This window comes from Quercus robur, chromosome 5, assembly GCF_932294415.1.
Source record: "Quercus robur chromosome 5, dhQueRobu3.1, whole genome shotgun sequence".
In the NCBI taxonomy this organism is placed as follows: domain Eukaryota; kingdom Viridiplantae; phylum Streptophyta; class Magnoliopsida; order Fagales; family Fagaceae; genus Quercus; species Quercus robur.
The window spans coordinates 63,585,808-63,598,504 of NC_065538.1; the positions used below are offsets into that span (position 1 = coordinate 63,585,808).

At 33.9% G+C, this 12,697-nt stretch overlaps 1 protein-coding gene across 2 annotated transcripts; it reads left to right on the plus strand.

Annotated features, from left to right (window-relative positions):
* The first annotated feature begins 728 nt into the window (after nt 1-728).
* On the plus strand, nt 729-12,697 carry LOC126726640 (uncharacterized). 2 transcript variants are annotated; one of them, XM_050431949.1, is made up of 8 exons: nt 729-856; nt 1,037-1,102; nt 2,148-2,194; nt 4,135-4,182; nt 4,929-4,990; nt 9,231-9,329; nt 9,421-9,470; nt 12,361-12,697. In XM_050431949.1, exons 1-7 carry the CDS (start codon nt 805-807, stop codon nt 9,452-9,454), a joined length of 408 nt encoding a protein of 135 aa, XP_050287906.1. In that variant the 5' UTR covers nt 729-804; the 3' UTR covers nt 9,455-9,470; nt 12,361-12,697. The 2 variants fall into 2 exon arrangements, with proteins under 2 accessions (XP_050287906.1, XP_050287908.1); XM_050431951.1 differs by lacking the exon at nt 729-856 and adding an exon at nt 1,262-1,302 and having other exon boundaries at nt 1,035-1,102.

Consider the following 12,697-nt stretch of genomic DNA (forward strand, 5'->3'; position numbering starts at 1 on the left):
TAAAAGTTTAGTAAAAAAAGATCCTCTTATAGATAGTATAGATACATATACACCACTTATTAAAAATTCAAATGTAATGGGCCTACATATGAGGTAATAAACAAAACTCAATAAAAAAAATTACAAATGTAGTGGGCTTGGATGTGAGGTGATAAAAAAAAAAAGCTCAATAGTTTTTTATTTATTTATTTTTTTAAGCAAAACTCAACACCATTAAATTAATAGTACTGAGTTTTTTTTACAACAGGAGTTGGTGCGGTTATACCATTTTGCAGGTGGTTTTAGTGCGGTTTGTGTGATTTGGTGGACGGGTTAATAACAAGATTCCTGATTTGAGATTCATTATTTTGCATATTAAAATATCTTCATATAAATTCTTAAAATTTCTAAAATACCTTTATCTTTTAGTTAAATAATCTTAAATTTAAAAACACAAACCAATTAAAGATGGTCGTTCCACAAGTATTAGTGTTTGTGGAGTTTAGGGGGTAAGAGCAAATATTCAAATCTCTAGTAGGGAGTTTTACGCACATATACACTTAGATTATGTTAGAGTAAAATTTCTATCCTATATTAAAAAAAAAAAAAAAAAGTAATTTACTACTATATTTTTTAGAAAGTTCATAAATTATAGCATCTTTTCTTTCCCTTTCTAATAATTAGTTCCTAAATCTAAAGTTAATTACCATCTCTTTTTCTATTTTAAATTTAAATTTTCAAACTTTTCTATTTCCCAAAACCTGTCTCTCCGCACTCCCAAAAACGCAGCGTCTCAGGTTTGGGTGAAGGACTTGAAGGAGGAGGATGGGAGAGAGGAAGGTGCTTAACAAATACTACCCACCGGACTTCGACCAAGGTTCTTTGCATTTTTGCTTTACCAATTCTATTTTATATAAATAATTAAAAAATTGAGCATGGTGCATTGCATTTTTTTTCATTTTTGCTGCTTCTATTTTAGTAGTAACACTTTGAATTGAATCCAAAGTAAGTCAGTATGATTGATACTGATACACTTCTGCCCTCCCTGTTTTTGCAGTCCAGACACGCAACTATGAGCGTAGATGCCATGCTCGAGGCCTTGCAGCGCATGGCTGTGGAAAAGGTATGATTGACCTGCTCTATTGTATTTAAGATTAGTTTTGTCTCTTATTAAGTGCAACAGCCTGTGTTGTCACATTTCTGTTTGGATTTGTCGACCTCTTTTTTTATATTGTGATTCTGTTTCCTCTCTCGATCGCTGTATGCATGTGATTCTGTGAAGGTGAGGTGGATCTGTGAAATGGGTTCTGGTTAAAATGGAAGGTTTGTTTCAGTCCTGTTGGTTTAAATTATTTCTGTTTTTTTAGTTGCACACCTCTTATTAATGGCATTTATCTATAAGAAACTGTAAAATTTTATTGATCTATCAAAATTAAAATATGTATTTCTTTCAAATGGCTTTATTTATTTATTTATTTTAATTTGATAAAAAACTGGTTTTGGCAGGTGGGGTCAGTTGCTCGTAGGAGTTTGATTAACAGTGAGGATTGCAACTAATCTGAGTGAAATTCTCCTATGTCATCAAAAAAAAAAAAAAAAAAAAATCTAACAATAAAATGTGTCTTGATAGGAGCTTTGCTAATTTGTTTATATCATGTTTTTGAATGAAAGTAATCTTATCCCAAAATTTTAGTTTTTGCGTGGTTGGCTTTCTCTGTGTGAGTGTTTTGGTTTGCTTGAGCAGCTTCATACTCTGTGAGGTCTAAATTATGTTTTATATTGTATTTTGACATTGAAGCTCTTGAATCTTACATCAGTAGCAATAAAGATAAGTTAATTAATTAGCAGTTAAACATCTTGACAACTCTGTTGTAGTGACATTTGAATCCATAATAGTTACAGCTCTTTTTTCATAATTTTGAAGGAATAATAGTTTCTGCTTTCAACTTATGATGACATTTGAAAGTTTTTTCAGTTTCTCATACAGAGTGATTTGGGATGTGTAGTAGTAAAGAAAAATTTTTCTGTCCAGCTCTTGGTTTAATGTAATTGATATTTTCAAGTTAAGAATTATCTTTTGGCTGACATTCAGAACACACTTTGCATATGGCTGAGACAAGTGCACATTTTATACTGATTTACAAATATTGTGTTTGTTATATTTGAAGGTGATTGCATAATAAGTAGGGCTCATCATCATGACTTTCACATTGAGGTACATTTGAAGCTACTCTTTCCAACAGATGTAGGAATATTATGTTTGTCATATTTGCTAACTTCAAGATAAGAGCATGCTATAACCATTAAATTCTTTTACTTTGGGATTTATATCTAGGATAACCTTTAAATTATCTATTATTGGGGAATTTCACAGTTTGTACGTGTTTTTGTTTTGATTTGTTTAAAATATAAATTTATTTGACACGTTCCCTTTGATGCATTCTCTTAGAGATTATTATTGTGGATGTTTATATCTAGAAGAGCATGAACTCTGGACCCTACTAAATAAAGATAGCAATTTTACGAACTACTAAATTATGAGTATTTGAACACACACCCAATCAGATATCAATGGATCAAATAGCATGCTAACTAGTTTCTGTCTTATTTTATCTAAAGTCTGTAACTTCATAGTTTTTCTATATTTTTCCTTTTCCTTTGCCTAGGTATTTTTAATGTTTATAATTTTTCGTTCTAGATAAAAGTCTATGTTACAAAAATATATAACAAAAAACAAAACTTTTATTGCTTAGGATGTCTTCATCTTGATTTGATATTAATCATTAAATAGCATTATGATGTTTGAGCAATGTGCATATATTTAGACACTTTTTGATGCACCATTTAATTAAATTGTGGATCATTACAGGAAACAAAAATTGTTTTAGGAAAATCAAAGAATGACAACTCCTTTGAAAATCAGCAAATAGAAGGAGAAGAATTGAATAGGATACAAGAGCAACTTATTGCTAAACTTTTATGATATAATTTTATGTTGAGTTGATTTATACAGCATGCTCAAAATAAAAAATAAAAAATGTGTACAGTTATATAAGAATTGTTATGATATAACATTTATGTAATTAGAGTTTGTCTGTGGTTGATTTCAGGCTCAGTTAAATTCTAATATCCTACTACTAAAATTTTATTGTATTTTATAGACAGCATTCCTATGATTAAAAAATTTTGCATGTTTTAATATGACTAATGCATGAAATACTCCCGAGCATTGCATGGGTTAAATTCTAGTTTATATAATGGAAGTAACTTATTTATATCTTGGTTTATAGATTTGATTTGATTTTGTTCATATTTTAGTCATGTTGTTGAATATAGAAAGTTTGGATTCAGTTGAGTGATGATCGTGTCACCAAAATGAATAATGGAGCGTAATAGCAAGACCCCAATTGCTTTTTATTAGGTTCTTCATATCAAAGCTTGGGCTGTGTTGCTATAGTCCAATCAATGTCCCCAACTAGCCCTAAACTTTGTTCTTTGCATCACATGTGTTTGTTGCGTGTGTATATGTGATCGCTTTCCTTAGTTTTATAAGGCTGTGATTGATTCAATAGATTTGATTGGTTGTCGTTTCCCCTTTGTTATATTAGCTTATTGTCTTTGTTGCCTCCATATTTTGAAAATTTTAGTCATCCTCATATTTGTTCAACGCTGTTTAAATGGTGCTAACTATTTTTTCTTTGATTCCTTCCATGAAGCTCATAACTGGATTTTGATGCTAAATATAAGCTCAATTATTAGCACTAGCAACAAGTAAGCATGAGTATGTAAAGTTGTGTGTCAGTAAGTAAGCACCAGTAACAACAGCAGTGCAGCATCAACACTTGGTACTAGATGCCAGCAGCTTATTAGTAAAGTTTTGTATCATCTTTGTAATTGAGGGTTAGACTTGCTTATTAATTGATTGTGTCATGTGCTTAATTGTTGATTAGTTAGAAGCCATGTGCTTAACAGTTAGTTAGCTAGAAACTATTCACTGACTTGCCACCCCTTTGGGATCATGTAAAAGCCCTCCAGGTTAGCCATCAAAATGCTGAGATGCACCTTAAAGCTAGAAATTATTGACTGACTTGCCACTTCTTTCGTACATTCACTTGTCCTGGTATGCTTGTCTGATGGCTATGGTTAATTTTGCAGCTTAAAGATCAAGTGAAACTCTGTAAAGAACAAGAGGCAATATCACAGGTTATAAACATTTGTTCATGACATTAAATTTGAACTTAAAATGCATGTACCAAAATTTCTTTTATTTTTTATCTATATTTACTACATATTTAATTCAACTGTTTGCATTTCTTAAGAATGCTATTTTGAGGATTCACTGTTTTTGTTTCTGAGTTGTACGGTGCCTAAAAACACCTACTTGAGCTGATGGGTCTGACCAAATGTTTGCATTCCTTAATGACATAGTTTTTTGGTTATAATTTCAACTTTCAAGGCTTCTCAGAATACTTTACATATTCTTTTCCTTTTTTTTAAAACAAAAAACTTCAACTCTTTCATATTCTTTCTATTTGTGAAAACCTCAACTAAGATGACCCAATAACCATCAGTGACAACTGTCCCCTATTTGAATATTCATGCTGCTTTATTACCATTGAACAATTAAATTACAATCTTGTTTGTTGTTTAGAGTTTACCCAGGCATGCCCAACCCATCCTAAATTCCAAATCCATGAGATAGCATTAGATCAGAGGAAAACATCATAGTTTTCTTTAAATGATAATTGTAGACCCTCCTTAATCCATAGAAAACTATTGAAAAAGAAAGGAGTAACAATATTGAAACAGTGAAAACAATTTGCATTAGAGGGTAGTGTTTTCCAAATGAGGGGTTTCCAGTGTTCAATGCATGCTTTCTTGATCTCTTGATGTTATGAAGACATTTTCTGATTGGTATTTCATTATATACGGTTGCTGGTGCAATATAGGAAGCATTCAGCCTCAACCACCTCCACCAACTAAATGGTTTGGTTATAAATCAGCAAAGAATGTAAGATATGCCTTCCATTTGCCATTCAGAGACCTTTTTTTTTGTTCAAAAAATCTTGATAAACATGGTTAATGGCTTAATGCTTCTTTTGTGTTATCTGTTATAAGTTTTGTCATTTGTATTTGTCAAAGGCTAAATTATTGTTAAATGGTGCATAAGAAATAATTTTTTCTTACCAACTCCTGGTTAATTAACACTTACTTGATAGTGGCTGCTAGCTACTTTTGTATTTGTTAGGGGTGTCTCTTTCTTTAGAGAATTTATTAGCTGAATGCAATTACTTTCCCCTGTATTCTGTATGATAGGAGGCTTTGTATTGTTTTTAACTTCTCTATAATAAAAGTATGAAATTAATAAGAGGCACCTTTAATACTTAACCATTTAGTATTGGCAAGGATGGTTGTTTTCTGATTTAAGAAATGAGCTTGGTTGGTTCTATTAGTAGTTTACCATTTAGTATTTTACCACTTAACTGAGTTTATTGTTATCTTCAGGCCAATTAATTTTGGGAATTTTCTAAGTCAATTATAGTACTTTTGATTGTTGAATTTTTTTATTCATTATTCTTTCTTTGTATCTAAAAAAATCAGGTTTCCTTTAAGTTTAAATATCTTCTATGTCAAGAATTGACAGGACCTTAGTATCGGTGGATTGGGTAGATCATTTTGGGAATGTGTCTTAAAGGGTACTCCCCCGAGTAGTCTCTAATCATTGCCCACTTTTGGTGGTTGCTGGTTGTGTCAAGAAAGGTCGAAGTGCCTTTAAGTTTGAGAATATGTGGTTGAAAGAAGAGGGTTTTGTGGAGAGAGTTTGGCAATGGTGGAATGGGTATTGTTTTCTGGGTTTTCTGAGTTTTCTGAGTTTTATTCTGGCTTGTAAATTAAAAGCTCTTAAAGATGACTTGAAAAAGTGGAATAAGGAGGTTTTTGGGGACTTGGCCTTTAGAAAGAAATGCCTTTTATCTGAGTTGTTGGATTTGGATGCAAGGGAGGACTTGTTGGGTCTTTTGCAAGAAGAACAAACATGTCGTGGTCAGATTAAAGGAGACATTGCATTTTTAGCCTTTCTGGAGGAGACTTCTTGGAGACAAAAGTCCTGGATTTTGTTTGTGAAGGAGGGCGACAACAATACTCGCTTTTTTCATTGGGTAGCAAACTCGCATAGAAGAACTAATCATATTCGAGGTATAGAGGTCGATGGGGTCCTTTATGAGGATGAGGAAGAGGTGCGGTCTAAGGTGGTTCAGTTTTACCAGGGCTTGTACATGGAGTCAGATTCTTGGCGTCCTATGGACGGTTTGGAGTTTGCTAGTATTGAGAAGGATGAGCGACTTGTTCTTGAGAGGGATTTTTCTAAGGAGGAGGTGGTACAGGTCCTCCAAGAGATGGAGGGTGATAAAGCCCCAGGTCCTGACGGCTTCACTATGGCCTTTTTTCAAAAGTGTTGGAGTGTAGTGGAAAAGGATGTTATGGCCTTCTTTGATCATTTTCATAGCAACACAGAGTTTGAACGGTCCTTGAATGCTTCTTTTCTAGCTTTAATCTCCAAGAAGAATAATGCCCTGAATATCAGAGATTTTAGGCCTATTAGTTTAGTGAGCAGTGTGTATAAGTTGCTATCTAAAGTGTTGGCTAATAGATTAAGGATGGTGTTGAATAAAATCATTTCAGAGTCTCAAAATTCTTTTGTTGGTGGTAGACAGATTTTAGACTCAGTGCTTATAGCTAATGAATGCCTAGATAGTAGACTGAAATGTCAGATTCTAGGGGTGGTGTGTAAGTTAGACATTGAGAAAGCCTATGATCATGTAAGTTGGGATACTTTGTTCTATTTGCTAGAGAGGATGGGCTTTGGGGGTCGATGGAGAAGTTGGGTAAAGGCTTTTGTATCTACTGTTCGTTTTTCTGTCTTGGTTACTGGTTCTCATGCTGGTTTTTTTGGTAGTTCTAGAGGCCTTAGACAAGGTGATCCGTTATCCCCCCTCCTTTTTCTTTTGATCATGGAGGTTTTAAGCCGGATTTTGAAGAAAACTGAGGAGGGTGGCCTTATTCAGGGTTTTCATGTGGGACCTATTAGCTCTACTGGCATTTGTATTTCTCATCTTTTATTTGTTGATGACACCATTCTTTTCTCTGATGCCATTAGTCTAGTTTTGTCTTGTTTTCAAGCTTTTACAGTTTTGAAGGTGAATGTGGGGAAAAGTGAAATTGTCCCTATTAGGGAGGTGAGCAACATTCACAATTTGGCTAACATTCTTCATTGTAGGGTGGGCAGTTTGCCCATGATCTATTTGGGAATCCCATTGGGTACCTCGTATAAGACAGCCTTTATTTGGAATCCGATTCTAGAGAGGATGGAGAAGAAGTTGGCAGGTTGGAAACGGCTTTATTTGTCAAAGGGTGGTAGACTCACCTTGTTGAAAAGTACTTTGTCAAGCCTCCCGACCTTTTATCTTTCTCTCTTTACTGTTCCTAAAGCTGTGGCAATGAGATTGGAACGTATTCAGAGAAATTTTTTGTGGGGTTCTTCAGCGGAGTGTTTCAAATACCCTTGGGTGGCTTGGGAAAAAGTTTGCTTACCTTGTGAGTTGGGTGGGTAAGTGGGTTGGGAATTTGAAATTTGGTGTCGTTTAATCAGGCTCTTTTGGGAAAATGGCTTTGGAGATATGGTCATGAAACTACTCATCTATGGTGGAGGGTTATAGCCACGAAATATGGGGAGGGGAAAAGAGGTTGGAGCACTAGAGTTTGTGGAGGGGCTCATGGTTGTGGTTTATGGAGAAGTATTCGTGACGGGTGAGAAAGTTTTTCTAGGCATGTGTCTTTTGTGGTGGGGGATGGTTCCCGTATTCTTTTTTGGCATCATAAGTGGACTGGGGATAATTCTCTCAAATCTCTTTATCCTTAGCTGTTTGAGTTTTCAGCCAATAAGGAAGCTTTTGTGTCTGAAGTGTTAAGTCCTTTGGCTGGTGATAATGATAGAGTTTGGAGTCTAAGATTTTATAGGGAATTTAATGATTGGGAGTTGGCGGCTTCCTATTCCCTTCTTCACTTCATTCAAACTAGAATTCCTAGGGGTGGAGTTAGTGACAATTTTTCTTGCTGTCTTAATGGAAGTGGGAAGTTTGGTCTTTTTATCTTAAGATTCGAAATGCAACTCTTACTTCTTTCCCTTGGAAAGGCATTTGGAAAACAAAGGTTCCTAAAAGGGTGGCGTTCTTTATGAGGACTGTAGCTCATGGTTAGATCTTTACTTTGGATAATCTTATGCTCCGAGGCCGAACTTTGGTAAATTGTTGTTGAATGTGTTGCTGTAATGAGGAATCTGTGGATCACCTGTTGATTTCTTGTGTGGTTGCTCATTCTCTATGGATGTATATGCTTCAACTGTTTGGGATTGATTGGGCCATGCCAGGTTCCGTTATAGACTTATTTTTTGTTGGTATTAATGGTTTGGGAAACGTTATTATGATATTTGGAATCTGGTTCCGGGTTGTTTAATGTGGAATATTTGGGCAGAACGGAATCGACATTCTTTTGAGGATATGGCGAAATCTTTGGATTAGTTGCTAGATTTATGTAGACGGACCCTCTTTGATTGGTCTCGGTGTTGGGGCCTCTCAGATTGTTCTACTAACACGGATTTTCTTTTGTCTCTTAGGATAACTTAATGCCTATTTGCTGTTCTTTTCCCTCTTTTCTACTTGTTCACTATCATGAATCTTGTATTTTGTTCTTGCTTTTTCTCTTTTAATAAAATTTTTTCTTACCTATCAAAAAAAATATATATATTCTTTTGATATACAATACAGGCTTTACCTTTTGGTGCTTATCTTACATGCATCCCATGTTCTAGGATTGTGCCGTGTATTGTGCCTTCTCTATGAAAATGTTTTACCTATAAAAATACAAAGTAGCATACAATGTATACCTCTTTTTAGGGGGATGTCTTCATTTTCATTGTTGGCTAATGTGTGTCCTCTCTCATCGTCTCTTGCTCAGCTTCCTCCCAATGCAGGTACATCAATAATTGATGGCTTGAAAAGATTGTACATTGAAGAGCCAAAGCCACTAGAAGTTGCATATATTTTATTTGGCTAGTTCCATATCAATCTTTTAAACTAGAGGCTGTGGTTTGCAAAATGGAGATATTCCGATCTTTCTAGTTTTGCTGTCAAGTGTACACTCTAGGTTTTATGGCCTCTGTAGCAGAGGATTGATTTTTATTTGTATTTTTGCAGACAAATAGTGATTTTGATGCTAAACCCATGGTCTTTTGGGTCAATATTCAACTGGAAAGACAACTTTTATAAAACATTTGCTAAAAATGAACTACTCAGGTTAGTTAAGTTTTTATTTCTGTTTGTCCCTTCTGATTTGTTAATATGACTGGATCACAAAGATAAATGTCCCTTTAACATGTTTGAACAGGTGCTCACATTGGACCAGAGCCTACAACAGATAGATTTGTTGTTGTTATGGTATCACAAGCCACCCTCACTTTCCTCTGTTATTTATGAAGGCTAATTAAGTTTAAGTCGACTATAGAAATGTTTTAAACTACTTTGTTTTAGGCAGAAACTACCATGTGCGTATTGTTGTTTTCCACTGTTGTTATTAACATGTATAGTTTGTAGGTTACTGTTGCATTTGGATGTCATTTCAATATCTCAAGTTGTTTGAGAATTATCACTTCCAATTCATAATTGCCAAAGAGTGTCTCCTTCCCCAATACCCCCCTCCCCTTCTTTTTTTATTTTTATTTTTATTTTTTTTACCTTCCTCTTCAGACACTAAGTGTAGATCTGACAAGTTGCAAATAGGGCTTTTTGAACAGCTTTTCTTTTGGGAAAATGTTCAATCCTGGTTTCCCTTAAGAAAACCGAACCTCATGAGTTTGAGTGTAACAATTAACCCATGTGGTCTTGTTTTATGTGTTAATTGGTTAATTGTGTGATACTTGACCCCCTAGGCTTTTGGATATAACACAAAACCTTGTGGTATTTTTTGTGAAAATAATATGGAAGCTTATAGTTGCTTTCCCTCAAAGTCTGTCTTCTTATTCTATTTTTTAAATAATGAAAGTTTTTGGTGACTTTTATTTTACACAATTTTTGGTCATGGAATCTTGCACGGATAATTTCCTCTGAAATGATTTGTTGCCATATAGGTAATATCCTCTCATAGTGTTTCTTATTGAGGCCGTTTGGATTGCGCGTTTTGCGTGTTTCAGTTTCAGCGTTTTGGGTTTTTTTTTTTTTTTTTTCAGCGCATGAACAGTAAAATCACATGAAGTTACTGTGCAAAGACAAAAATCACTGTTCATGCACTGTAGCAGCACTGTTCACACATTAAAAAATATTAAAAATGGGTCCTACGGCACTATTCACACATTTAAAAATTATTTTGCCACAGTGTTTTCAGTTTTTAGTTTCAGCAACAATAAGTTCAATCCAAACGGACCTACTAGTTAGTTCTACACAACTTATGACTGTTTTATCTTCCTCTTTTGGTTTTTGTCTTCTCTGTTTTCTTCTTGTGTTTCTTTAATATGCTGTGTGATTCCATGATAGTTGGCATTGTCATCTGTGGCTCCCTGTCATTGTTTAGTTTTAATTGACCATACTTGACAAGTATCCTTTAGTGTGTATATAAAGATTACAATATGAAAAAAAAAAAAAAATACTTGAACTAAATGGGTGATCTAAAAATTTAGAAAAAGCTGTGGTTTTTAGGATGCTGTTGTTGTGTGTTCTCCTCTAATGACCTTACATAGCCTAAGAAGCAATAATTACTATAAAATATTGTCTGAGTCAGAATTAGTAAAATTGGGTACAAGAAGATAAATAGATACCCATTTCGTTTTTATCTTATCTTTCTCTTCGCTTTTGTTTAATAATGTAGTAGACTTAATGTTAGGAGGTAACTACAAAATTGTTTCTTTAATTTGTTGTTTTAACCTCATTTGCTCTCACAGTGTTTCTTAAAAGTTAGTTCTACACAGCTTATAACTGTTTTATCTTCCTCTGGTTGTTTTTGTGTTCTCTATTTTCTTCTTGTATTTCTTAATATGTTGTTTGATACTACACAAGTAATTTTATTTCCATGGTAGTTGGCATAGTCATCTGTGGCTCCCTGTGAACATTGTTTAGTTTTTATTGATCATACCTGACAAGTATCCTCCTGTATATATAGCTTTTATTACAATATGAAAAACATACCTTAACTAAAAGGATGATCTAAAAATTGAGAAAAAACTGGTTTTTAGCGTGCTGCTATGAGTTCTCCACTGATGATCTTACATAGCCTATGTAGCAAAAACTATTAGAAAATATTGTGAGTTAGAATTAGTAAAATTGGGTACAAGACGAAAAGTAGAGACCCGTTAAGAAAACTTTTTGTACCATTATTTCTGAATGTTCATGTTCTTTGGAGTATGGTTTCTATAGATGATGAAGTTCTAAGTGGTCATATATGGTTAACCAATCATTCACCTCTTTCCTTGCTTTTCTTGATTCTTGTAATTTTTGTACTTGATTGTTGACCCTTGTACACTCCTTGTGTACAGGGTGTCCCTTTTTGATATCAATAAAACTTATTATTTATCAAAAAGTTCTAAATTTGTACCTTTTACATTCATCATGTTGATTCCCCCCCCCCCCCCCCCCCCCTCTCACCAAAAAAAAAAAAAAAAAAAATCATCTAGTTTCTAAATCTTGAGTCTAGTTGTTGCCTCCTTATAGTTATAGGACGTTCTAGGATTTCTTCTAGTGGCAACTACAGATAAATCTTCTTCTTTGCCTTTTTGATTTTTACTTCTGCCACTGCATAACCATATGTCTCAAAGCTGAAACAATATTTGGGCTAAAATTTATGAAACAATAAGTATTGTCTAAAACCCTGGGAGGAGTTGTTTTCTTAGATATCTAGGATAGTGCAACCCTCCCACAATCTGGTTCATCTTAATAGATGTTATTCTAGATTCAATATATGATGATGATCCTTCTCTTTCTAACCCTTCTTGATGTCTTCATCACACTCAGTTAAATTGTAATATCCTACTACTAAAATTTTATTGTATTTTATAGACAGCATTCCTATGATTAACAAACTTTACATGTTTTAATATGACTAATACATAAAATACTTCCTAGCATTGCGTGGGTTAAATGCTAGTTTATATAATGGAAGTAACTTATTTATATCTACGTTTATAGAATCAATTTGATTTTGTTCATATTTTAGTCATGTTGCTGAATATAGAATGTTTGGATTCTTATGTTGCTTTTGACTTGTATTAAAATAATTAAATATTATTCTCCAATTAAAAAAAAAAAAGTGTGATGGGATGATTTTCTTGTGCTTTAACAGGTTGATATGCGCAAGCATGCTCATTCGTGTGGACTTTCCGATAGATTTGATTGGTTGTTGTTTCCCCTTTGTTGTGGTAGCTTATTGTCTCCAATTTTGTTGCCTCCATATTTTGAAAATTTTAGTCATCCTCCTTTTTGTTTAATGCTGTTTAAATGGTGCTGACTATTTGGATTTTGATGCTAAATATAAGCTCAATTATTAAAACTAGTGACAAGTAAGCATGAGTAAGTAAAGTTTTGTATTAGTAAGTAAGCATTAGTAACAACAGCAGTGCAGCATCAACACTTGTTACTAGACACCATCGGCTTATTATAAGAGGCAGTTTATTAGTAAA